The sequence below is a fragment of the Catharus ustulatus genome, chromosome 3 (genome assembly GCF_009819885.2).
Source record: "Catharus ustulatus isolate bCatUst1 chromosome 3, bCatUst1.pri.v2, whole genome shotgun sequence".
Classification (NCBI taxonomy): Eukaryota; Metazoa; Chordata; class Aves; order Passeriformes; family Turdidae; genus Catharus; species Catharus ustulatus.
In genome coordinates, this window is record NC_046223.1 from 37526651 (window position 1) to 37551492 (window position 24842).

At 44.4% G+C, this 24842-nt stretch overlaps 2 protein-coding genes across 3 annotated transcripts in view; one reads left to right on the top strand and one right to left on the bottom strand.

The window, feature by feature from the left end:
- RMDN2 (regulator of microtubule dynamics 2) overlaps positions 1–24842 on the bottom strand; it is a 179558-nt gene that overhangs the window by 56311 nt on the left and 98405 nt on the right. The window lies entirely within an intron of this gene.
- Positions 13615–20334, top strand: LOC116993392 (cytochrome P450 1B1). Of its 2 annotated transcripts, none has more exons than XM_033053831.1 (3): positions 13615–14049; positions 14809–15825; positions 17447–20334. In XM_033053831.1, the coding sequence occupies exons 1-3, from the start codon at positions 14030–14032 to the stop codon at positions 18057–18059; spliced, it is 1650 nt and encodes a 549-aa protein (XP_032909722.1). In that variant the 5' UTR covers positions 13615–14029; the 3' UTR covers positions 18060–20334. The 2 variants fall into 2 exon arrangements, with proteins under 2 accessions (XP_032909722.1, XP_032909723.1); XM_033053832.2 differs by having other exon boundaries at positions 14018–14049; positions 14627–15825.

Here is a 24842-nt window from a genome sequence, read left to right on the forward strand (position 1 = left end):
CCTGACAGACGTAACAGAACACACTCTCCCTGTCCACATGTCGAGTTATTGGATTTTATTATAATTGTGTTTTGCCACAATTATTTTCCTGCCATGTTTGGTGTTTCAAATCTGTGTTTTGTTGACAGATTTCCCAAAGGAGTTTATAAGAGGTGCCAAGAAAATGTTTCAAGTAGGGTGAGCCAGTATCATCAGCCAGCCTCAGCATATGGCATTAAGATGGAAGTGAGTGTGGTGCCTGGCTCATATTAATACAGGTCTGACTTGTCAAAACAAGGTCTAGGAATCAGCAGAAGCAGGTGCATGTATTTATTCCTCCTGGTATAGAAGATGTTGGGATTTTTTTCTCACATTTTCTTAGTAATGTGAAAAATCTTTCAAATGTTATCCATCTGTGGAAACACTTAGCCAGGTTATCCCTGAATATAAAAAGATACTAGGTATAAAAGGTAATGCCAGACAGAAGTATGAAAAAGTAACATGAATCTGTAGATGAAATATAGGAACAGAAGTAATTAAATTTGGTTTTATTGCCAAGCAAGTAAAAAATGTCAGGGACGGCCTCTGGAAAGTCCCTAATCATGTTGTTTCACTGTTTTGCTCTCTAAAATGGAATTTTAATAATTACCCACCTCACAAGTGCTCTGTAGTGCTGTGCTGAGGAATGATTGTGAAAGGATCTGTGATTAGCTGACAAAAAAATGTTGTTCACATCATTATCACTATGATCTGTGAACATTTATGCAAATACATGTGTCCCTAGGTGATTTATTTCAGATGTTGGCTGGAATTTAGATCTAAGTAAGTCCTTACACTTAAATTGTTCTTCTATAGTTAGTACAATGGATTGACAGAATTACTTATACTTATTACAAACCACTTTGCTGTATAATCTGGACAGTTGCCTAATCTTAAATCAAGACCAAACAGGGAAGACCCCAGTAAAAATTCATCCTGTAATATGTAACAAGGATGCTGCAGAGCAAAATATATTGAGGAGGGGTACATTAAAATCACAGGAAGCAACTCTTTTTTAAATGCCCAGTGTTGGCTTAATAAACAGAATCCATGTACTGTTGAAATGTAATCATGTAATTATATTACATTACATGTAATCCATGACCTGTTGAAGTAATGATATCGGTTGACCTTGATGGAAGAGTAAGAATTATGTCCCTGGACAACAAGACAGGCAACAACTCAGTGATACAACTCCACAAGTCAAGCTTACTATATATATATATATATATATACACACATATACATATACATATATATATATATATATATATATATATATATAATATATATCTAATATACCTGGGATATGTAAAACTGCCACGAACTTGTTCTGTCAATTCAGATTAGTCCAGATTATTCTAAAGATACATGGTCACCTGTACAGAGGAAATGCCAGGCTAGATAGGATTTCTTTTCATATTGCTCTTATGGGTATCACATCTTCTTATGCAGCTGGCATAAAGTGTAAAAACTGTGATAGGACAAGTTTATTGTGCCAGATGATCTGATAGCACATTGAGGTGGCATTACTGTGCATTCATGGATCCTACAGCTCAGCATGCTGTGAGATGGCTGGCCAGAGAGGAGTGTGCATGCTGTGCCACTTTGACTTCCAACAATTAAGAGCTTCAAGGAGAGTTAAATGAAGGGGTTACAGTTGTTAATGTTAGCAGAAAGGAGGACTGCTCATCAATGTGAACATTAAAAAATCTTAGTAAAATCATCTAACAACACTGTCAACTAACAAGATTGAAAAAGCACTCAGATATGAGTGGCATTACCAGGACAAAGAAGAGTCAGCTTCAGAACCCTGCAAGAGAAAAGGTGTATGGGCTAGCACAGAGCAGGCAGCTCCCTGGCTGCTTCCACTTGCAGTGCTTGGTACAAGTGTATTACCAGGCCACCACCATTCCTGCTCTGCAAAGATAACACAGGCCAAACAATCCTGAAATGAGTCACAGTTAAACTCATCCACACCTAACAAAACAAGGTAGAGCCATGTACACAAAAATAACAGCAGAGAAATGTTTTTCTAACTTGACAAAATCTCCAATGGGGAACCTTTTTAAGTGCTGTCTTAGCAACAAGTTTTTCTTATGCTTAAGAAATATTGTGTAGCGACCATGTAAGTTTTGGTCAGACATCCATTAGAGCAAGAAAAAAAAGCTCTGGCCCTCACAACTTTTTCAGATATCCACTTAAATACTGAAGTCCTTAGCAGCCTAAGCATGGCGAAGAGTTTCCATCACTCACACTTTGCTACAGGTATCTCTTGAATACTGTGCTTTCACTAATTAAATATGACAAAGTTCCCTGATGCTTATGCAGAGGCTGCCTTCTCAGGCAAGGCTGCCATTCAGAGACATGAGTATTGAAACTACTGACTATCAGACGGGCACCATGAGCCAGTATTATTTATATCTAGTTCTCTGCACTGCCATTACTTCATGTTGTGGTGTTCAGCCTTCTCTGCAGCATATCCATATCACTTGGGATACCAAGCTTGTTTCCCATGTTTGCAGCCTGCTGAAACTTTCCTCTCTAACTTGAATCAATGTGAAAGTAATGACTTAAATCAAATGGTCTATCATTTCTCTTGATTGGAATAACTTTAAAGAAAGTGTTACGCTGCTTAAATCAGTGGGATAATTTAGAAAATATGGAGTTTGTCAAGATTTTTCATAATCTGCTGCCATGCAAAAATGTTTAATATAACATTAGCATGGTTGGCATGATCGCTTTTTCCACAGGCAGTATATAAACAGTGGTGCTGCAACCAGCACTTAGTCACACCTACTGAACTATTTGTACCTCCCTCCTCTCTCTCTCCTGGCCTATGCACTCTTTTGGGAATGACTTCCCATTTACCTCCACAGCAGTAAGTGACAGGCAGGCAGAGCTCTGCCCATTTTGGAAAATGCAGCAGATTGTTACTGCTACCCTATTTTACCCTTGTACTGTTTCAGACTTGGCATCCATTTCTGTGATCCCTGTACAGCTGAAGATGACAGTAACTGGTTTGTCCTCCTAATGTGATGCCAGATTTCCTATTTGGGAATTCAGTATTTTCTGAAGACAGAAGATGTAACTCGTGCTCCAGCAGCCACGGATTTGCAACCTGATCAAATTCAAATGCTGAGTATTAGACAGACATCCTGAACTAATCTCAATCACTCTGCTTTCATCTACTTTTTATCTTCAGTAGGACCTCCTCTTGCATGTACATGTGAAATCTAGGTCTGCTGCTTCTTTGCAACTTCTTCATACCTGCCTCCTCACACGTCTCTTTAAATAACATAACCCAGGATTACTTTAGTAAGGAAAAGGAAAATATTTTACTATGCTTGTCACACGCTCTTTCACAGCCTGTATGCTGGTGGGCTTTCTTGCCCATGGGGAAGGGAAAGGTCAAGGCACAGAAATACCCAAGTCTTCTTCAGCTCTCGCTCCAGGATACAGTTTGTTATCCAAACATCAAATTCATAAAGCAACACAAAGCAAAGCTATTCCCTCATCCAAAGCCAGCTGCAGAGGCTCTCAGGCTTTCCATGCCAGAAAAAGGGCACACATCTTCATCTAAACCCCTGATGAATCAAGTGACAAGCAGGCAGCCTGTAACCCTTTCCTGACTGTTTAACCCTGTGAAAACAGAGTTTGCTGTTGGGAATGCTTTGTTCCAGGGCTGGAGCAGAGAGTTTCACACTCGTTTCAAGTTTCTAAGTGGAAAAAACATCAAGGTTGGTTTAGATTTACTTTGTGTTGTTTTGTTGGGTTTTTTTTTTCGGAGGGGGGTGGGGAGCAGCTGGGTGTGGGTTTGGGTTTTTGGGGTTTTTTTGTGCATCAGTGCTAACAGCAACATTTGGTGATTTTGCTACACTTATTAATAAACAGGTTGCGGACAGGAATATGCCTTGGGGTGGGTTTTTTTTGTTTGTTTGGGTTTTGTTTGTGTTTTTTGAATGAAAACCTTTCTTCTTCAGAAGAAGACTGTAGAGACATTTACATTTTTATGAATATACTGACCACAGAAAGACCAACCATGAGTTTGAGAGTTCACAGCTTTTTTGAAGTTGCTAGACGTGAGTTTTCTACACTCATATTAAGCATCAAGACAAATGGGGAAGAATTAAAATGCAGGTATGCAAAACTTCTGTATTTTGGATTCTTAGAACTGAAAAACAGGGTAAATGGTAATAAGGAAAAAAAAAGTTTTAAAATAAAAAAAATTCCTCAAAAGGGTAGCTAAGGAGGGTTGCAAACAAGAAGCAAAAATATAGCAGAGGAGAAGAGGGAAAATCAAATGGATTTATTTTGAAAGCTGTTTCAGATAAATGCCTTTTGTAAGTGGACCATGGTTGCCTGATGACTGTGGGCTTGTGAAGGTAGAAAGGCAGAGTTGCATTGTTTGACTTAAAAACATGAGAAAAAAAATCAGTCCATCAATGGTTGTCCTACCAATGTAAACATTTTCCTGCATACTGGCTGTACAGGGTCTGTCTTAAGCTAGAGAACAGTAGAACAGATACTGGGCAGATCCACACACAGTGATCGCTCCCAATTGTTGGGGGAATCTGAGGCAAAAATGATTAAATGTGTTTACGTCCAGAAATGCAAACTTACACAGAGGTCTTACAACAATAGGTCCATGCTGTTCTCTGTTATTTTAACAATCAACTTATGACGCCCTTATTTGTAAGAGTAATGTTTGACTTTCTGTAGCTTTTCCCACTGTTTCTGAGAGAAATGTGGGTAGAAGATCTGTCCCTTAAATCCCATAAAGCTTAATTTAACTCATGTTGCTTTCAGCTCCCTGGAGATAAGAGGTGGAGCTGAGAATCAACAGGATCCTTTCCCTTTCTTGAACCTCCAAACAAAATATGAATTAATTCCTCTGGTGCAGCCTTTAATACAAGGTTAAAACACATAGCAGCAATAAAACCACTGAAGTTTAAGACTTCAAGGTTAATTTGCCTGGCAGATAAAGACACTTCCTTTCTGCTTGAAGACCTAGCTAATTTGAAGAGAAATCCCTGAAAATAAATTTTTAGCAAACATCATTAGGCTTTCCCTGCAGAGTGAGCAAGTCAGTGTGCAGGCTGAGCACTGGGCCCCACATCTCCTTGCTGTAACTGCATGTCTTCAGCTGTAACTATGTTCCCATGAGAGATGGATATTCTTTATATCTTGCTGAGGGAGTTCAGATCAAATGAACCCTCTCCAAATTGTGTGGGGACTGAGTTCCATTCAACAAAATGTAGATCCCCTCTCTCTGCAGGCACCCAAGCCTCAGTCAAGGTGTGCATCCTCACACACTCTGCCGTGATTCTGCTGCCACGAGTGATATCATTAGTAGCTTTCTCTCCCACTTCCCATCTTCTGCCTGCCATGCAAGAGTATGTATAAACAGGCAGGTGTAAATATCCCACCTGCCTTTTTTGTCTAATTTTCATAAAGCGTTCATGATCAGTTGCAGGTGCAGCCATGAACAAACTACAGCTGGATAATGTGAACATACATTCCTTGCCTGAAGAAAGGGCAAGACTTAGTCTCCACACAAAATTGCAATAGAGGCCTCTATGTAAATGGTGGATTAATTAGGAACCAAATCAGGTTCTGTCACTTTAAAACTTTCTTCCACCTTCCATCACCTCCATCCATCAGTTGCCTGCAGCATGTGTATTGAGGAATCGCGTGCAAACCTTACCATAACCCAAGGCTTAACATAAACTATGCTCTTTCAGGTCATTGGCAAATAACAGGTATATCCGGTTGTGCCTTTGTACTTGCCTGCACGCAAATTAAAAGTGCATGTAAAGTTACAATAATCAAAGTCAGTCAGGGGGAAGGGGAGGAGAGGGGGATAATAACCGGGGGATCAGGTTATTTATCTTCACAGGGAAGCCACCAAGAGAAGCCTCCTTGCATGCCATTTACACCTCAAAAGAAAGATAGGGGCAAATCTGGCTCTTGGCCAAAGACATCCCCTACAGCGCCCTAAGCTGTGCCTAATCCTGTCTTTTCCCTGCAGCTGGTAAAGACTCTGCTATCTCTGCTGCTGCTGCCTCTTCCCCATGGTGCTGCACAGCATTTTAAGCTTCCTCCTTGGCTGCAGAGTGTGTGTCTCTGTGGGAGACAACAACAGCCAGGATGGACTTTAGGCTCTCTTCATTGGAAGAATTTTCTTCTCATGGTCTCAGTTACTGCTGCTGTCACCACCTCCAGTGCATTGCTGATTCTGCAGTTGCTTCAACCCTCATTCTCTGACAGAGCCAGACACTCTTCCTGCAGGATGACATTTGCTCAGCCACCCCAGGGCAGGCACAGGCTCCCACACTGCTCTCCCTTCTAGACGAAGCCATCAAGGCTTTGTGCAGCCACCCTGAGCTTGGGTGCGAGTTGCTTGGGAAAGGGAAGAATTTCCGGCAATTTTTTTCTGTCTTGCTCCTTTGGCGTGCCATGAGATTAACAGACATTAGCAAATGCCTCTTCCCGGAGTGCTGTGACAAGATGAAACCTGCCCTGACTGGCACCTGCAGTCTGTTTCCCTCATGGTCTTTGATCTGCCATTGCTGAAGGTTAGAAGACCTGAATGGCTCAGAAGCAGACACTTCCTTGGGTTAGCTTCCAAATGCTAGGAGCACGTATATGTCAAGACTACTTTTCCTCCCTGAAAAATTTCCTGAGGGACAGAGGAAATCTTTATTATTAGTAGTAGTACTTGTGTTACAGAAGAAGTCAACTGTCTTGATCAAGATTGCAGCCCTTATACAGAATACTTTAAAACTCAATTTTCCATCACTGACCACACATACCACAAAGGGAGTTTCCCTTATTGTATTACTTTGAATATGCATTCTCCAAATCTTTGTTCAAATTAAAAAATGTGCAAACAAATAATTCCCATTTCCCCTACCCCAGGGAAGAGCATAAATAATTCTATAGGCTAGGGTATTATCTGCATACATCCCAGTCCCAAGTATTTGAGTAATTTCATTTACCACTGAAATGCAGTTACTGCTGGAGGCAAATGCACCAAACCCTTTCACAGCAGAGCAGAGCAGAGCAGAGCAGAGCAGAGCAGAGCAGAGGAAGCCAAGAACGCCATGCTACAGAGGGATATGCAAACATTTCCTCAGCTGAACTTCATCAGCCAAATCACAGAAGCTGCTGGTTCAGACTCGTGCATTTTCACCTTGCAGGATACTCCGGAGAAGTCAGTGTGGCATAACCACTGTTTCTGGTGGATGAGCTACCACTGCAGCTTTTTCACGAATACTATTCAACATTTTATTGACCTGCAGTAGTGGAAGGGAGAAGGAGGGGGTGAGCATGTATCTTGACTCATCTGAGCAGGGCTATCCAAGAGGTGACATTTACAAGCAACTCCTTGACTCACATGAAATTTATTAGGTTCGTAACATTAATCTCCTTTGGAAAATCCCAGCTAAAGGCCTGTCTCTCCATGATTAAAAGCCAGGGAAAGTTCTTATGATGGACAAATTATTGCTTTCCTCTTTGCTCAGCTGCCATCTCAATGTTCAGTTTGTGCCCGGTGCCACCTCCTCTCTCAGAGCACCTGAAAACAGCAGTACTAAGGATAATGATGTTTTTAAATGCTGGAAACTTCCCATTATAAAGTTTCAATCTTCTAGACAAGAAATTACTCCAGGTGCTATGGAATCCATGCCTAATAGTAAAAGAAATTTCAACATATCCATGTGAATGGGCAGGTAAGCAGAGCAGGTTTTTCAAAAGTTAGACTAGAAGCCCAAAGGAGAATTCTGAAATTCAACCTGGATTGCTCTAGAGGGGACCAGTGTTCTTTATTTTATTATTTTGACCACTTGTTCTGCTGTCAAGCAGCAAAAATGGAACACACCAAACACAAACTGAAGAAGCCAAATTACCAATATTTGTATCATGGGAAATTATGGTATTTGTGCCATAGGAAATTATTGGTTGGGAAGTGGTGAGATGAACATTTATAGGCTGGAATAATCAATGGCTAGGACACTTGGAGGACAAGACAGGAAAACCCATATTCTCATCAAAGAACTGCAAGTTTCTTCATTCCATCTGCAAGTGCTTCACTTGTCTTCTCCCTCTGTGCTGAAGGGTCAACTCCCTGCAAGTCTCTACTTTCATAGAGTTCCCTTAACTGGAAACTCTGGGTTCTCCTTCACTTATAATTTTACTCTATTTCAATAATCTGGTCTGAAATTTTCTATCCCCCCTGCCAAATCCAAATTTTACCTTGTAATCTTTAGAAATGTTCTGTCCAAAACCAGTTGAATGTATTCACGACAACAAGGAAAATAAACATTCATGCTAAAACATGAAGGGACATTTTCTCTGAAAAACTTTGTCTAAAGCTCTAATGTAGGGACTTGACATTCTTCTGGGTAATGTCTTTTCTCCCAGATTTGTGCCTTGTGCTCTTCCTTTGACAATTCATTCAAATTTGGTCAAATATCCAAATTCTGAATAACTGTATTTTGCATATTCACAGTAAAGGCTTTGTAGAACTCACTCCTACAGAATATGCTTCTGCCTGTGAGGGAATCAGACTTTGTTTCTAGCTGTAACCCAGGACTGTTTTGAACTAGCATCTGTCAATACTCTGAACATACAGTGCACTGGCATTTTCTAAACTGACAAATACTAAAATCTTAGAGTTAATAAAGCAAAGATTTACAAAGCTTTTATCACTACTGCTAATACAACACCCAACAAAGTCTGGAAAACAAAGGAGAGATATATTACTGCTTGTTAACATGATAACAATATTGGTCCTAAGCAATAATTTTAAGGCTTTGAAGTGACCTAGCACATCATAAAGGTTATAAGATTCAGATACTTCAATATAAAGATGGACATTGGCAACACAGCTCTTGGTTCTGCAAACCTCAAAAGCAGTGTGAGGATGCAGAGCTGCCAGCTGGCCCTGGGAGTCCCCCCTTGCTGAAGCAGGAGACTGAGCAGGCACAGCAGTTTGCCTACACATCACATTTGAGCGCAGACTCTATAATGCACACCTTGAGCAGTGTCTAATCTTTCCTAAATGTCATTTAATCCACCGCTTCAGACTACTTGTTTCAAAGCACTGTAAAAGAATTTGTACAATGTGAGTAAAAAGACACACAGAAAATACCATGGATGAGAGCCCACAGTGTGTAAATCAGATTTTGTTCTTTTGCTTTGTAGCAGAAGGCAGTGTAAAAAGACTTCTCAAAAGGTGTCCACAAAGGAATAATTTCTGTGTTTTCCTCTCAAGAAAGACTAAGCTGTATGGTTTCATCTAATACAGTCAAGAAAAGATAGCAAACTTTGGAAAGAAATACTGCAGGAATCAGGCAAATTTAGAAGTTTCAGAATCAAGTTTTATGCTTGAATTAAGTATAACACCATGTCCTCATTTCTGTAATCATACCTGTGTGTTGCCTGTGTGGAAGCAGACCACAATGCATGCCTTTAATTTGTAAGTAACATGAAAAATGCAAACAGATGGAGAGGCTACAATTCAGTCTACCACTGAGCTGAGCCCCAGCAAGTACTGGGAGGTTCTTTGCCTTCCCACAGCTGCAGAAATTTGGCTCAGAATTAGAAACCAAATTTAGGGTTTTCAATACCAAGGCAGAATTGAAAACGTGAGCTGGGAAGTCAGTGGGAATGCAGTGAAGAGTGAAAGCCCAAAGAAAGCTGCAAGTTAATGAAGGTTAAGAATGCGATATGCAACCACAAATACATATGCTTTAAAAAGCATGCCACAAATGCTTTATTTTAGGCCACAGTGAGTGACCTAAATAAATAATCCTGAATCATGGAGCTGCAGCTGGCTCCTGTATACGCCTGGCCCTCTGGGTAGACCTGAGGATGTGACTCCTTCTATTTTGCTTACCTCTCCTGCTTGGCATGACCAGAAAGCTGCCAAACTGAGTCAAACCAAGGGTCTGCATCAGAAATGATGTCACTACCATCCACACTTGTGGTGCTGCTGTCTCAGGTTGGCTCGAGCACTGAGCACTCAGTACAGTGTAGATAAGTCCAAGGAAGCCGGGACATCCCTGGGTGCAGAGCAGCAAGCACAGATGTGACCACAAAGCCAGCAGCGATGAGCTGGTTCAGTGGCTGGACTGAGCACAGATCTTTGGCTCTGGATCTGAAACTACTTGAAGCATAATGGTAACCGTGCATCATGCGAGATTACCACATAAACGAAGTCCGAGTGAGCTGTTGCAAATACACAAGTTTGCAGGTTCTTATTCTGATTGTAGTAGTGGTGATTTTCCTGACTTACAGCAGTATTGAGACTAGGGTTGAACACTAGAGGTGCATCTGTACAATTTTAAGCAGCCTGAACCAATAGGATATTGCACTTGGTTGCATTTCCAAGTGATTTGTGTTTTACAGTTATGCTACTTGTTTATTCATCTTGTGTGTGTATATATATTCATCTATATTGAATATATCTTATATATTCATATTACAGTATTGTGCAACACTCAGAAATAGACAATCCGAAACAACATTGCTAAGGACTGTTTAACAAAGAATGGCTTGGATCACTCTACAAACAGTAAACAATTTGTACAAGCTCTATGCTGAAGCAATCCCGAAACAAAACATTGCTCAACCAATCCACCTTGGGATTTTGTAAAATTAAGAGAGAGGAAGAAAAGACCTGTAGTCCCAGGTACAGGAAAGAGAGAAATCTAGTGTGGGAGGGCTCTCCATGGAAAGATGCAAAAGGAAGAGGTAAGAAAAGAAAACAGAGCAAGGTCAAGTCCATGAGAAATTCCAGTTGCTGCTCATGAGGATTTATGAGCGGCTTGCCAGTATCCAAAAGCAAAGGCAAGCAAAGGCAAGGGCCTTCCAGGGTTAGAAGCCAAACTAAGGATTGGTTCTTCAATGCCTGATTTAGGTAAGTATTTCTTAACACTTGTAAAATTCTCTTAGGGGCTAAGGAGTTTTCTTGGAAGAGGGAGGACTGTAGCAGACAAAAATTCTCTCTGAAAGGGCAAATAAAGACTCTCTAGATTGCATAATTCCTCATCTTTTATCAAACTTTTACCTCCACAACAAGGATGCTTGTCCACATACAAAGGCAACTTTATTCAGAGTCACAGAAGTACTGATATCCCCCACAAACCCTGCATCTGGCATTCCTGTCAAATCAATCAAGATTTTTAAGAGATTAGGCCTGAATTCCTGTCCCTTAATCCCAAACTGACTCACTTGTAGCCCTCCAACTCCTATTCTTTTCCATATATTATATCAAGTAGGATTTTCTAGACCTCAGAAATAATTCATTTTACGTGGCATACATTTTCAGTGATTCAGTCTTCAGTACCAACAAAACTAACCAACTCAGGAATCTGGGACTGGTTTCAGTAGGACCTACATCTCAACTAAGTCCCTAGAACTGGGAAAAAAAGAACATACATTCTTTAAGAGCAATTCTGAACTCCTATGCTTCTACAAACAAAAGAGGTGAGAAGAACAAATATAGAGGTGGGCAGTAGGGCAATTTGTAGAATATAACAGAGATCAAGGGACTAATCATGGTCACACAAAATCAGAACCTAAAAAAACTGGGAGAATGTTCAGTGTATACAGTCAAAAGAATACTCAGGTTGTAATAAATGCAATAAGGAGTCAAAGCTGTAAATAGTACAGGGGGACCAGCTGGTACTATCACCATGGAAGAAAATATCTAAAATAGATTTTCTTTCTTTCCTTATAGTGACAGAACTCCTAAAGACCAAAGAGAAGTGAAATAAGAAACAATTATTTCCTTACAGCATAAAAAAAAAAGTACCAGGATTTATAATTTCTAGGCTCCTGCCTTAAATTTTGTATTTGCAAGTCATGATAGTGGAAATGTATTCTTTTCCCTATACTTCATTCAAGCAGTCAGGAGCAATCCAATTGCTATACAACTAATTTAGTCACTGAAGCAAAAAAAAAGGGTTTAGGGGCTTACTAATGAGAGTTGGAATGCCTGGAGTTTAGGAGACTTTTTAACACAGTCACCAAGAAAACCGCAAATTTACCTGCTGGCAATAAGAAATGCTCAGCACTGTAATATAAAGTTCAGATAACTTATCCAAGCTAGTCCTTACCACCCAGATCCAGTGCCTGGAACAGATCTTCTGTTCAGCAGCAAAAGATCAGTGCCACCCAGATCTTTTTCTAGAGCTTTGCCAGAAGATGTCCATGTCTCTTCTTCGACATGAGACAGATGAAGGAGGGAGTGGTGACAACTATTCCATAGCTGAGCATGTGAAATATGGGCTCAATCTTCTGAGAGTGATGGAGAGATTAGAACACCCTAACCTTAGTCCAGTAGGGACAGAGAGGTCTTTGCTCTTTTTTGAAGCTGGGGTATATGTGCAGGACCCTTCCAGTTCACCCTAGAAGTGGGCCTGGGAAAGGGAAGCTCGCTTTTCCCAGCACAGCTCAGAAAAAGTGTTTTTGACACCTCTGTTACTTGGCAGTGACAGGAAGAAGCTCCAAGCCAACGGATGATCCAAGGCTGATGCTAGTCTGAGCAAGAAGGAGCATCGCCGTCTGGAAGAGGACAGTGACAACTGGCAGGATTACTCTTTTTAGCAAAGACAGAAGCAGTAGCAGCCTGGCCAGGACCGGGTGCACATCCTGAGCTGGGCTGACTCCCAGCATCTAATTTTGTCTAATCCCTAAATGCTACCAAAATATCGTATTTTCTTCTCATGACGTGACTGTAAAGAATCTGAAATAAATTCTGGATTTTCATATTTTTCTTGTTACTGCAAAAATGACAAGAACAAAGCAAAGGCATTCTGTTTTCTTGGGGAACGATTTCCTCCATATCTGAGGGTTTTGCAGTACTGGTTCCCCCGGGGCGCCGGAAAGCCCGGGGGGGCTTGGAGCGCCGTACCCACACGCGTCTCACCAGCTCTCCCAGTGCGGGCGGAGGCGCCAGATTTAAGAGTAAAAAGGCGCCGTAGCGGGAAAGAAGCGAGCGCAGGGCGGAGGCGAGGCCGGAGGGCACCGGAGCCGGCCGGGCGCGAGCTGCCCGGCGCTTCCCAGCCTCATTCTCCCCGGAGCTGGTGTCAGGTATTGCGAGGAGGGGTAGGGGCCCGGGGAGGAGATGGCTGGAGGCTTTCCAGCCCCGGCTCACGCAATGCTAACTCCGCACGCAACGGGGAGGCGACAGGCGGAGGAGGGGAAGCTCTTCGGCTTCCTCAGCCCCTAAGATGCAGGCGAGACTTCGCCTCCCGACAGCGAGAGCTGCGAGTCCGCCCGCCACCCCGCTCCCCTCCCGGCACCTCCTCCGCTAAAACTTTTGGCCCCGGCCATAAAAGCATCTGCGTCTCAGTCGCTCCGCTTGGCGAAGGCCCAAGGGCAGCTGGCAAATAACTGCGACCCTTGAAGCCAGGGGACGGGCCAGGCAGCGGCGATTTGCCAGCGGGGCCGTCCGCATCCCGCCCGCACCGCGCCGCGCACCGCGGATGCCGGCGGGTTTAAAGCCGGGAGTGGCAATGCCAGGCGCCCAGAGGTGCCAGGCGCCCAGAGGTGCCGGCTCCGGTTCCGGCTGAACCTTACAGCAGCGGGCCGTCCTCTCCGCGCCCTCTGAGCCGCTCGCCTTCGCTCCCTGCAGCGGGCTGGGCTGGCCCTATCCCGTCCCCGCAGCCCAGCAGGCGGGTGGGAGGGAGAGAGAGAGGGAGGGGGCGCAGCAGCCGCTCGCTCCCGGTCCGCGGGGCTGCTCGGGGCAGGTGGCTGCCTTCGGGCGAGCTCCGAAGTGGTTAAAGAGCTGGGAAGGTGATAACTGCGCTGGGATCGGGTGCAACTGGCATTTGCGTGCACATGACCTGCCAAACTCCGGGTGACAGGTACTGGGATTCCTAATGAGTTTCCCAAAGGCTTGGATCTGAACGCCGCCGTCGCCGCTCTCCTCGGAGCCGCGGCTGTCCATTACAGCTGCCGCCGGCTGCACAGCTCCTCTGCATCCTCCCCAAGGTCTCGGATGGAAGCAGAGTGCAACAGGTCAGTTCTGCTACAGGAGCCCGCCGCTTATTTCACCCCTTCATCTCCTCCCTGCTTCTGAAATGCTGGAGCAAATGGTGGGAGCGGGCGGTCCCCGGGCAAGGGGATGGGAAGCGGGACCAGTCAGCACTGCCACGCAGAGTCCTTAGGCATCCCCTCAGCCCATCGCAGGGCGGCACACCGCCAGCCTGCGATGCCGCGACGGGCCCGAAGGTGCGGGGAGGAGGGAAGGGCTCAGGACGAAGGGGGTTCCGTGGCCGCGTGCGGAGGTTTCTCCGGAGCAGCGGGAAATTCCGACAGTGGGGCGGGTAACCCGTTTCTCGCAGGGGATTTTTCGCCGGGGGCAGGGATGTGCAGCGCCAGAATTAACCTGTCTCCAGCGCACGTCAACTGCCGGCATCTGCGAAGGCTCGTCAGGAGAGAGCATCCTCCTGCTTCCCACTGTGTCTCTCTCAGCCGTGACCTGTTGGATCTCCCGCTGAGAACTTTCCCTACCGGAGCCCCCGCCAAATACGACTTCGATCTCTTATTAGGAGCTTGCCACTTGATTATCGATTATCCCTTGTTTTTGGCACAGGATTCGGGCAGCTTTAGGCACACGAGGAGCCCACAGCAAGGACTCCGAGCGCTCGGACGGCTGCCCGCGCTCCCCTCCGCCACGCCAGCGCGCCCCGTCCGGGCTTTCCCTTGCCCGCGGGACCTGAAGGTGCCCGCACCCCACGGGGACGCTGCCCGCTGATCTTTCCCTTTCCCTTGCAGCATGGCCCTCGAGAGGCTCGGGGAAGCGCTGCGCGGCATCCCCCCGCTGCAAAGCTCCCTCCTGCTCCTCCTCTGCCTGCTCGCCGCCATCCACCTGGGCAAGCTCCTCCTGCAGCATCAGCAGCGCCGGCGGCAGGGCCAGCGCCGGGCACCGCCGGGCCCTTTCCCCTGGCCCCTGATCGGCAACGCGGCGCAGCTGGGCAGCGCCCCGCACCTCTCCTTCGCCCGGCTGGCCAGCACCTACGGCGCCGTGTTCCAGCTGCGCCTGGGGCGCTGGCCCGTGGTGGTGCTGAACGGGGAGCGCGCCATCCGGCAGGCCCTCGTCCGCCAGGGGGCCGCCTTCGCCGGCCGCCCGCCCTTCCCGTCCTTCCAGCTGGTGTCGGGCGGGCTCAGCCTGGCTTTCGGCGGATACTCGGAGCTCTGGAAGCTGCACCGGCGGGCGGCGCACGCCACGGTGCGCGCCTTCTCCACGGGCAGCCCGGCCACCCGCCGCCTGCTCGAGCGGCACCTGGTGGGCGAGGCGCGGGCGCTGGTGGCGCTGCTGGTGCGCGGCAGCGCCGGCGGCGCCTTCCTCGACCCCTCGCGCGTCCTGGTGGTGGCCGTGGCCAACGTGATGAGCGCCCTGTGCTTCGGCCGCCGCTACAGCCACGGCGACGGCGAGTTCCTGCGCATCGTGGGGCGCAACGAGCAGTTCGGGCGGGCGGTGGGCGCCGGCAGCCTGGTGGATGCGCTGCCCTGGCTCCAGCGCTTCCCCAGCCCCGTCCGCGCCGCCTACCGCGCCTTCCGCGACCTCAACCGCGACTTCTACGGCTTCGTCCGCGGCAAGTTCCTGCAGCACCAGCGCAGCCTGCGCCCCGGGGCTGCCCCCCGCGACATGATGGACGCCTTCATCCGCCTGCAGCGGGAGCAGCCGCGGCTGCAGCTCGAGCACGTGCCCGCCACCGTCACCGACATCTTCGGCGCCAGCCAGGACACCCTCTCCACCGCCCTGCAGTGGCTCCTCATCTTCCTCATCAGGTATGTGCCCGGGGAGGCGGCAGCACACCGGGGAGCCCCTCCGGCCCGGGTAGGGGGAAACATGCGAGCCCGCCCCGTTTAAACTGCGCCGCATGGGCAAAGGCGCTGCTGGGAGCGGTCCCGCCGCGGGAGCAGCCGGCCCGAGCCAGCGCATGGAGCTCCCGGTCCGGGCACAGCCGGCGCGGCCCCGGCAGAGACCCGCCGTCGGGTCGCGGGTTTGCGAGACCGGGCAGCGCCGGGTGCCTCGGCGGCCTCCGATTAACTAACACGGAAGCTCTGGGAAACCTGCCAGAAAGAGATAAAGGAAGTATAAAAGAAAAGAAATCCCACCCTACTCAGGCGGTCGGGTTAGGGTGCATAAGGAGAGGCTGGCAGAAAGGCAGCCGAGTAAAACCTGAAAGTAACAGATTTTAGCAGGTCAAGATCAAGGAGATCATAGGAACAGGATAACAACTGCTTAAGCACGATAAAGAGTTCGTGCACCGCTTTACAAACCCTCTATTATGCTGAGCTGCCGCTGTGTGTGCCTTCCTTGCCATTGCGTGACTGGGCAAGGCAGACCCCTTGGGCAGCCAGCGGGAGCGCTGCCCTGGCACCGGCCCGTCCGCCGGGGAAACTCGGAGACGGGAGTTGCTTTAAGAGAAGGTGCCATGACACTGACTCTCTTGTCTGTCCTGGCTTTTTCTTTCATCGCCTGCATAATTTGTAGGCTTACGCAAATATTATCTACTCTGTCGCTTCTTGAAAAACAGGCGAATATTCTGCACTCCAGCTAAGGGTGTGATGCCCAGTGCTCACATAACTTTTGGGTTTCTCCCCATTTCTCGTGTTTGCCCAGCATTTGACATGTGAGTCTGCTGCAGGAGGAAAAAGCAAGGATGCAGAAGGCAAACTTGAATGCTTAAAGCAAATAGAGCCTCTTGGGCAGAATGTGTGCTTTCAGATAAGCAGAGGGTGTATTAACATTTTGATCTTGTTTGGTTACTGTGTAGCCTTCCAAACTGTCCAGACTTCAAGACAGTAATCTTTAAATACATTATAGGGAAAACATAATTTGATATTAATTAGAAAATGTCTTCTCAAACTAAAATGGGATGTTCATAAAGCCATTCTGGCAATTTAATAACTGGGATTTTTTTTTTCTAGTTTAGAAACTTGCAGGCTTTCAAAGGTATGAAGTATGTCTAGTGAGAACAAACTCCATGCTAACTTCTTAAAGTCACATACAGAGTTGGAAAATCAAATTTTTGTTCCCATGGGAAATCCATTACTTAGAAGAGACAAGTAATTCTAGTTTTAGAATTAATTTTCAAAATTGGATCAGAATATTCAGTTTCAGCACACTTTAAGTTATTGTTATTTTTTATGTTGAGAGTCAGTTACATGGGATATTACAGTAAAAACTGAGCAAATCTAAAATTACACCAGTGCATGTGCAGTTTGTTTTTTTCTCAGTTTTCAACTGAGGTCTGTGCATTCCTGCAATATATTTAAACTCTGCTCACACTGCATCATTTAGGATAACGGTGAGATTCTGTGAAAAACGTTTACAGCAAGGATTATTTGTAAGAAAAATCCTTTGAAAATGTTATGTACACACACATCTTGCTTTAAATGACAGGTATCCAAAAGTGCAGGCTAAAATGCAGGAAGAAGTGGATAGGATTGTTGGAAGAGATCGTCTGCCGTGTGTTGAAGATCAGCCTCACCTGCCCTACATCATGGCTTTCCTCTATGAATCCATGCGTTTCAGCAGCTTTGTGCCTGTGACTATCCCACACGCCACCACAACCAACACCTTCATCATGGGCTACCTCATTCCCAAGGACACTGTCATCTTTGTAAATCAGTGGTCAGTGAATCATGACCCAGCAAAATGGTCCAACCCGGAGGATTTTGATCCAACAAGGTTCCTGGATGAGAATGGGTTCATCAATAAAGATCTTACTAGCAGTGTGATGATTTTCTCGTTGGGAAAGCGTCGGTGTATTGGAGAGGAGTTATCCAAGGTGCAGCTCTTTCTCTTTACCTCCATATTGGTGCATCAGTGCAATTTTACTGCTAATCCAAATGAGGACCCTAAAATGGACTTTACCTATGGGCTGACCATTAAACCTAAGCCGTTCACCTTGAATGTTACGCTTAGGGATACAATGGATTTGCTCGATCAGGCTGTCCAAAGACTGCAAGCAGAGAAAGCAGCCAGTGAAAGTCAGTTGTCAGCAAATGCCTAAGCAATAAACCTTGCATCTACAGATAATCCCCCTTTCTCTTTTTAGACTTATATAACTCATAGCTTCTGGTGATATTTTTGCTATATAGCCAATATTACACGTTATAAAAGCAGGAAGAAAAGTTGCACAAGGTTCAGTCATCTTTTTAATTCTAGAAGGAGAGCCAGGGGAACAATATATTAAATGTTAAAACATATGCAATTTGAAAGTAAGCCTTTTCTTTTCTAGCTTGTTCACAGAAGTTGTCACTGAAAGTGCTTTTTATCTACTGACTAGTTGGAGCATCTCCAGGCACTGTCTCTATAATCCTTTCCATGTCTCCATGCGTTATGCCTTAACTCTAAGTTTGCCTTCAGTGACTTCACATTCAGAAGTGAAATCTCTTGTTAAAAAACAAAAGCAGCTGCTCAGAAGACTGCAGCCTGCTTCTGAATTTACTCTGCTGGAAACTGCCATAGGCTCATGGCAGCACTGGTGTTGTGTCTGCTGGGATGTAGGTTAATGCCTCAATAAGTGTTCATATGATTTTTGGTAAAATGGCAGTGTAAAATCTTGCCTTCAGCATTCCAAAATGTTTACATAAATGCCTAAAAAAATAAAAGTCTTGCTTGTAAGCATGTTTGAAACTAAAATTTATGTTTATTTAATGAAAATCAACAGAATGAACAGAATGTCCTAATACAGTAACTTTCCATAAGGTTCTGAAAGATCAGAATTTCTGTGTCACTAGATGGCAAGGGTGATACAAATCATATGCTAATCTGTTCAGTAGCATGTTCACGAACAAAGTATTTGAATTGGATTTATAAAGGTATAGCTGAACTTTATGTTTCTTTAGGAAGGAGTTAATACTGTTTTCCTGAAGCACTTAGGTGAGTCCAGTAAAATCCACACTGGCCAAGGTAGGTAGAAGTGAGACTGGGGGGGAGGGGTTTATATTAAAACATTAATGTCCCAAGGCTCAAGTAAGGCATAGATCAAATATACAGCAAATAATACCCCTACTCACTAGTCATGCTATTAAGTTCAGTTATTTAGTATATCTGGAAATCAAATATGTACGTTTAGTAAAATTTGTTTTGGAACAAAGTCTCAGAAGGAAAAGTAAGTTACATGTCCTAAAGTACCTGTTAACTGAACAAAAAGTACTTTTAAAATATTTGTGAGGCAACATTCCTAATTTTTTTTTAAAACACCTATTATTTTAAAGTGAAACACACATGAAACTTTATGGCATTGAACCTCGGCTAATGTTTCTATATACAAAGCTGCATATTTCTCTAGAAAGCAAACAGCCCTACATAAATGCCTGATTTGAAAAGATTTGGGCACTTCTTTGGAGCTGCAGATGGCCTTCCATGACATGTGAAATCCATCACACATGAGAGTACCTCATGTGACTTGCTGTGCTCAGCCGAGTACCAGATAAAATATTCGATTATTAGAAAAACAACGGTACGGTGCTGCACAGCAGAGTAGCTCTGCTGAGACCTCAGCAAGTAAGGATTTGCACTGTAACTTGAACTGTGCCAGTCCTAGTCACACTGGCAGCAGGGACAGAGCTCCTACTGACCTGGGAAGAGTTGGGTTAACAACACAATCCTGATCTTAAGTACAAGCTTTGCTACTGATTTTAAAACCATGAATCAAACCTACACACACTGCTCTATAACCCCACACAGTGATAATGTTTAAAGTCTCTGACTTCATATGGCATCTGTCATCTGTATCAGAGCTGAAAAAAGCTTTCTGCTACATACACATGGAATAACCTCAGGTGTTTTTCTGAATTATGTACAAGTTTTTGATATCCCAGAACTTAGCCTATATCTGTGAAAAGCTTTATAAGATACTCAGCGTTTTCATATGGAGATCTACATTAGATCAAATGTTAGCAAGACAATTTTTCATGTACCTTTTTAAGTGCTGTTGTTAAAAGAAATAAAGTATGTAACCTACAGCTGACTAGCTACTCTAATGCAAGGATCACCAATTCAGATTTTAATGAAAAATGTCTTTTGCAATTTTTTACCCTTCCAAAAGCATTAACTTTGCATTGGCTACTAGTGCAAAATCCATCCACACTGCTCATGTCAGTCAGGGGTTACACACTTTATAGCTGTTGGTCACATAATGCCTCATGTAATCTGTGAAGTTACTCAAATTTAGTAGCACCTATTTAGAATGTATGCAGTCATTTAGCAAACTAAATGCTATGGTCATTTTGAGATGTATCATTGTGTTACCAAAATACTAAATAAAAATATTCTTACACGACTATTGCTTAGTTTATGTACAAATTTCTAACATCAAGACCAAAATTTATTATTTCTGATTTGGAAAGTATTATTATTTTAAATATTTGTTCACATACTTTGCATCTTCTTCCCATTCCTGGATTTTAAGGTTTTTCCTCCATGCTGCCCTTACAGTTTCTCAGGTTTGTCTGCCTTTCATAACTTGCCACCTGTGTTCAACTTCCTAATGCTCCTTGCTAAGAACATTCCCTGCTGCTCACCCCAGCATTGATCTGAACTCTCCCATGTCTTCTGCTTTTTCTAATACCTGTTAATCTCTCCTCAGCCTGTACAATCTCCTCTGCTATGTCCTTCCCTCTGACACTTCATTTTACTTCCACCTCCCCTCCCCTATTTTTGAGCCCACAGACTGGTTTTCCTTTCTCTTTCCCCTTCCTATATATAGTGCTGGCATCGATATAACCTGACACTGGGGACCAATTAATGCTCTTTTGGCCTGGGTATATAGTCAGGAGTGCCAGGAATGGAAATCTCAGGGCCAAACAGGCCTTGACATGCCCTTGCAGAGCCACCTCTCACAAAACGAAGGCAATCTTGTGGTGAAGGGTGGCTGTTACTGCAAATGTAAAACATTTCTTCATGATGAAGCATCTCCCCCATCCCTTGGTCTTCTTTTCCTCAGTCTGCTACACAAGCCTGCTTACTTCAGAGCTGTCTTAGAAATGACCACATTTTCCCTAATCCCAAGGGAGTGGAACAAGAGCTGGGTGGGAGAGACTGACAAGCAGTAGTTTCCTTCTGATTTGAGACATTTTCAGCTGGAGTTTCTCCCTATGGGGGCAGGATCTAAGTTCAGGGTGAGTTGGTGAAATCAGGAGTTGAAGACAACTAACAAAGTCCTCTTATGAACAGCTAAGTTGTAGTGTCCAGAGACACTACTGTCCATGCAGTGTGTACCTGGCAGGGGCTGGCCGGTGGGACAGTGCTGATTCAGAGCAGCTGTCCCAGGTAAAAGCCAAGAGTACCTCCCTCACCAGCCTGTGACTGGGTCACCACAGCAATACTAGACAAAGACAGGTTGCTTTTTCTTCATGAAGAAAAGCAGAAGGAATCTAGGCAGCTTTATTCAAGGCAAGAGCCCTCCTTTAAAAGTCTTCTTGCTCAGGTTGTAGTGATTTCAATGGTTTGGGAATGCCAAATGTCATCTAATGCTTGCTTTCTCTGTGTATGTGCACACACACACAGCCCATCTCCCAGGATTTTACTAACATCCTTTATTCAGGTTGAGATAACGTATTAAAAAACCAAAACAAATACCACAAGAAACAAAAAAGCCCACAAACCCCCGAAACAGGAAGCCTGGACTTCAGCATACATTTCTTGCAGATCCAGTAGCTGTCAGACCACCCCACTACATAACAAAGCAGGGGAGCAAGTAGGAGTTAGTAGTAGCTAGCAGAGTTGATACAGGATATGCTTATACCAGTCAAGTCTACCATTACAGTCCTTATGAAACCAATGGAAACTTGCTGGCTTCTGCAAAACTTGGTTCAGAGCTGCTGAAATCCATACCAATAATAGAGCAATAAGGAAGAAGACTCATCAGAGCCTGAGCAACAAGCACTACTGTATGTAGGGGGTGTCCAGGATCTCTGCAACAGCTGTTGGTACCAGCACAGTCATGGCACAAGGAAACTAGATGCAATGTCAGATAGTTTTGCATCAGACCCAGTGGGCTTTCTGGGGAAATTCAGCAAAGCTTGATCATATGCTAATAGAAGCAGTTGGTCTTCAGGACCAACAGCAAAGAAGATTCTCTGTGTTCAGAGGAATAAGTATAGGGAAAACTGGGACAGTTGAGAAGTAAAAAGGAGAACACATCAGAGAAGGAGAAATAACAGGCCAAAGAGAATAGAAAGAAATGTTTTATCCCATGGAAGAAAATGAAAGTGAGGAAAGATAATGTGAGCAGCTGCTAATGGTAATTTGCCCCATACCCACATACAACAGCCCCCCAGGGTACCCTGGGGACCACAGGCTGTGATTGATGTGTTTGTGGCACACACACCCCTGCAAAGGGCAATTCATCCCATCTGCTCTTTTATCTCCCCAGGCAAGAGAGCACAGCCAGCTTGCTCATACCAAACACATTCAGGTTATTGAAGTGCCATGCCCTGCCCTTGTTGCTTCCACACCAAATGCTAGAGAAGTGTGTTTTGTTTTGCTCTGCTTATAAACAGAAATATTAAGCTACAGAACACCATTGGTGGTGCAGTTAGATTAGGGAAAAACCCATACTCTTATGCTGGTGGGACACATTTCCCTAGGGATTGAGGAAATAAACCACACTGTTTCAGCTGGGTCATGCTGCACAGTCTAACCCAACCACATGATGTGACTGAATCACAGACTGGTGGAGATGAGAACGAGCCTCTGGGAGTCATCTGACCTGACATCCTGAAGAAGCAGGACCTCCTGGAGCTGGTGCAGTTGTTCTACCTTCATGTTAATAACACCTACCCACAGTGCTTTTATATTTACAGTAAACACATAGCAAACATGTTCACCACTGTTCACTTTCCTTTCTTCTTAAACCCATATGGGCATCACCCTGGGAAACACACTGCTGTCCCTAGGAAGTGTTCTTCCACAGCATCCTTCCCCAGTCCTACTGTTTGAGAAAATCCTTCCCTTCACTTTCTTTAGAAGGCATCCCCACAGCCAGGAAGAAAGAAAGGTCATGTAAGACAGCATGAGTGCCCATCTCTTGCTGTTTTGACCTGGATTTATGTGATTTTATGTACATTTGCTTCAGCACATAATAGAGGGGATCTCTCAGTCCAGAACGAACTGCCAGAGTCATTCACATCTTGCCCAGATGTTTCTGTTTTCTGAACTAACAGGAACCACATGTACTCCTGGCTCTCCCTGAAAATGTGGGCCAGTACAGAGAAGGGGGGAATTCCCCACTTAACTTCAGGAACCAGGTGCCTGCAGGAGCAGGGTTGGTCCAGGATGCTTCCCAAGTGAAGGTTCCAACAAAGAACCACTCCCAAACCACTGGGAAGAGGGCACACAGGTGTGCCCAACTGCTGAAAATGACCCTCACCAAAAGATTTTAATCCTTTTAAACTTCTAAATAGCATTTCAGTGTCTTTGATACTTGTAGTATCAATTAAGCACTACAGGCAGGAAACTCACCTATGGCAGTAGGTGAAGCAGCCATGCAATTTAAGATGTGGATAATAAACAGTAGTGAACTGTTTGCTCACTGATTCTTAGTGTAGAAGTCTGTGTTTATTGTAATGGCCATCATGTAATCAAAGACTCTAAGCTTTCCCCTTTGTTTTTTTTTTTAAAAAAACAACCTATCCAAACCCTAATCTGACCATTAATTTTTACTGACTTCTTTTTTTTTTAAATTGACTGCATAATGAAAATTAAAGATAGAAAACAAATTAAAATTTAAGCCAATGCAAATCTGGGCAGGGGAAATCATGCCACTGAATACACTTCAAAAATAACTAGAAATTAGAACTCTAACTTTTCCTTTCCAGTGTTTGGTTTGTGGGTTGGAATTTTTTCCTTTCCTTTCTTATTCTTGCACAGATACTGGTTAAAATCCCTTGCAGACAGCATGCTTTCCCAGGCTCCAAAAACATTCTATTCAGTTATCAAAAACAGGTATCAAAACTCTACTTTAAACTTTTAGTCTTTTATCCAGCACAAAAACATGTGTTTACAGATGTTCACCAAATCCAGCATGATTAAACTGTGCCACATGAGTGGTCTCCAAATTTATTAGGAGGTACATCATGTTTTCAGCTTAAATGCATGTGGTTTATTGCCTTTTAGTTCTGATTGCTAAATAGCAGCACTATTTGAAAAGACAGGCTTCAGTGACATATGACTCTTGGGTAAACGAATTTCAGTAGCAGCACAGCTTATACAGTAAGGCTGGAAAGTAGCCCAACATTTTTCTAGAATATTTCTTTCCCTTTGTCTAGCTTTGGCCAGACTATATATATATTTAATATTGTTTCTTTCAAGGTGCTGGCCCTCAACCTGTGCTCAGTAACAGGCTTGGACTCCTGCAGAGGTCCTATGAATTCCTCCACTGAAACTTTAACTCCTTTAACTCCTAAGTCAGCCTTCTTCACAAAGGCACACAGACATGAGTAAACAACAAATTAGAGAGAAACATCACATCCCTACGCTGGTTTAAAAGAGAAAAGAAAAATTAGACCACCCTAACTGTAATTCTGCACTTACAGTTTTCAGCTATGGACAACCCCAGGACCCTTTAATACATACTGCCAGAGAACTTCTCTGCCAGTAGCCTGCAAGGCATGACAAGGCCACATATTTTCTCCAGGAATACACTAAAACATGGGGTTAAAGTTCATAATTAACAAAAGCTCCACTCAAAGTCCAATGATCTTAATGAATATCAGTAAATTTTAAAGACTGTCAGGTTACTTTCCTCCCCCAGACAAGCAAAACAGTTTACAGGACACAAAAAGAG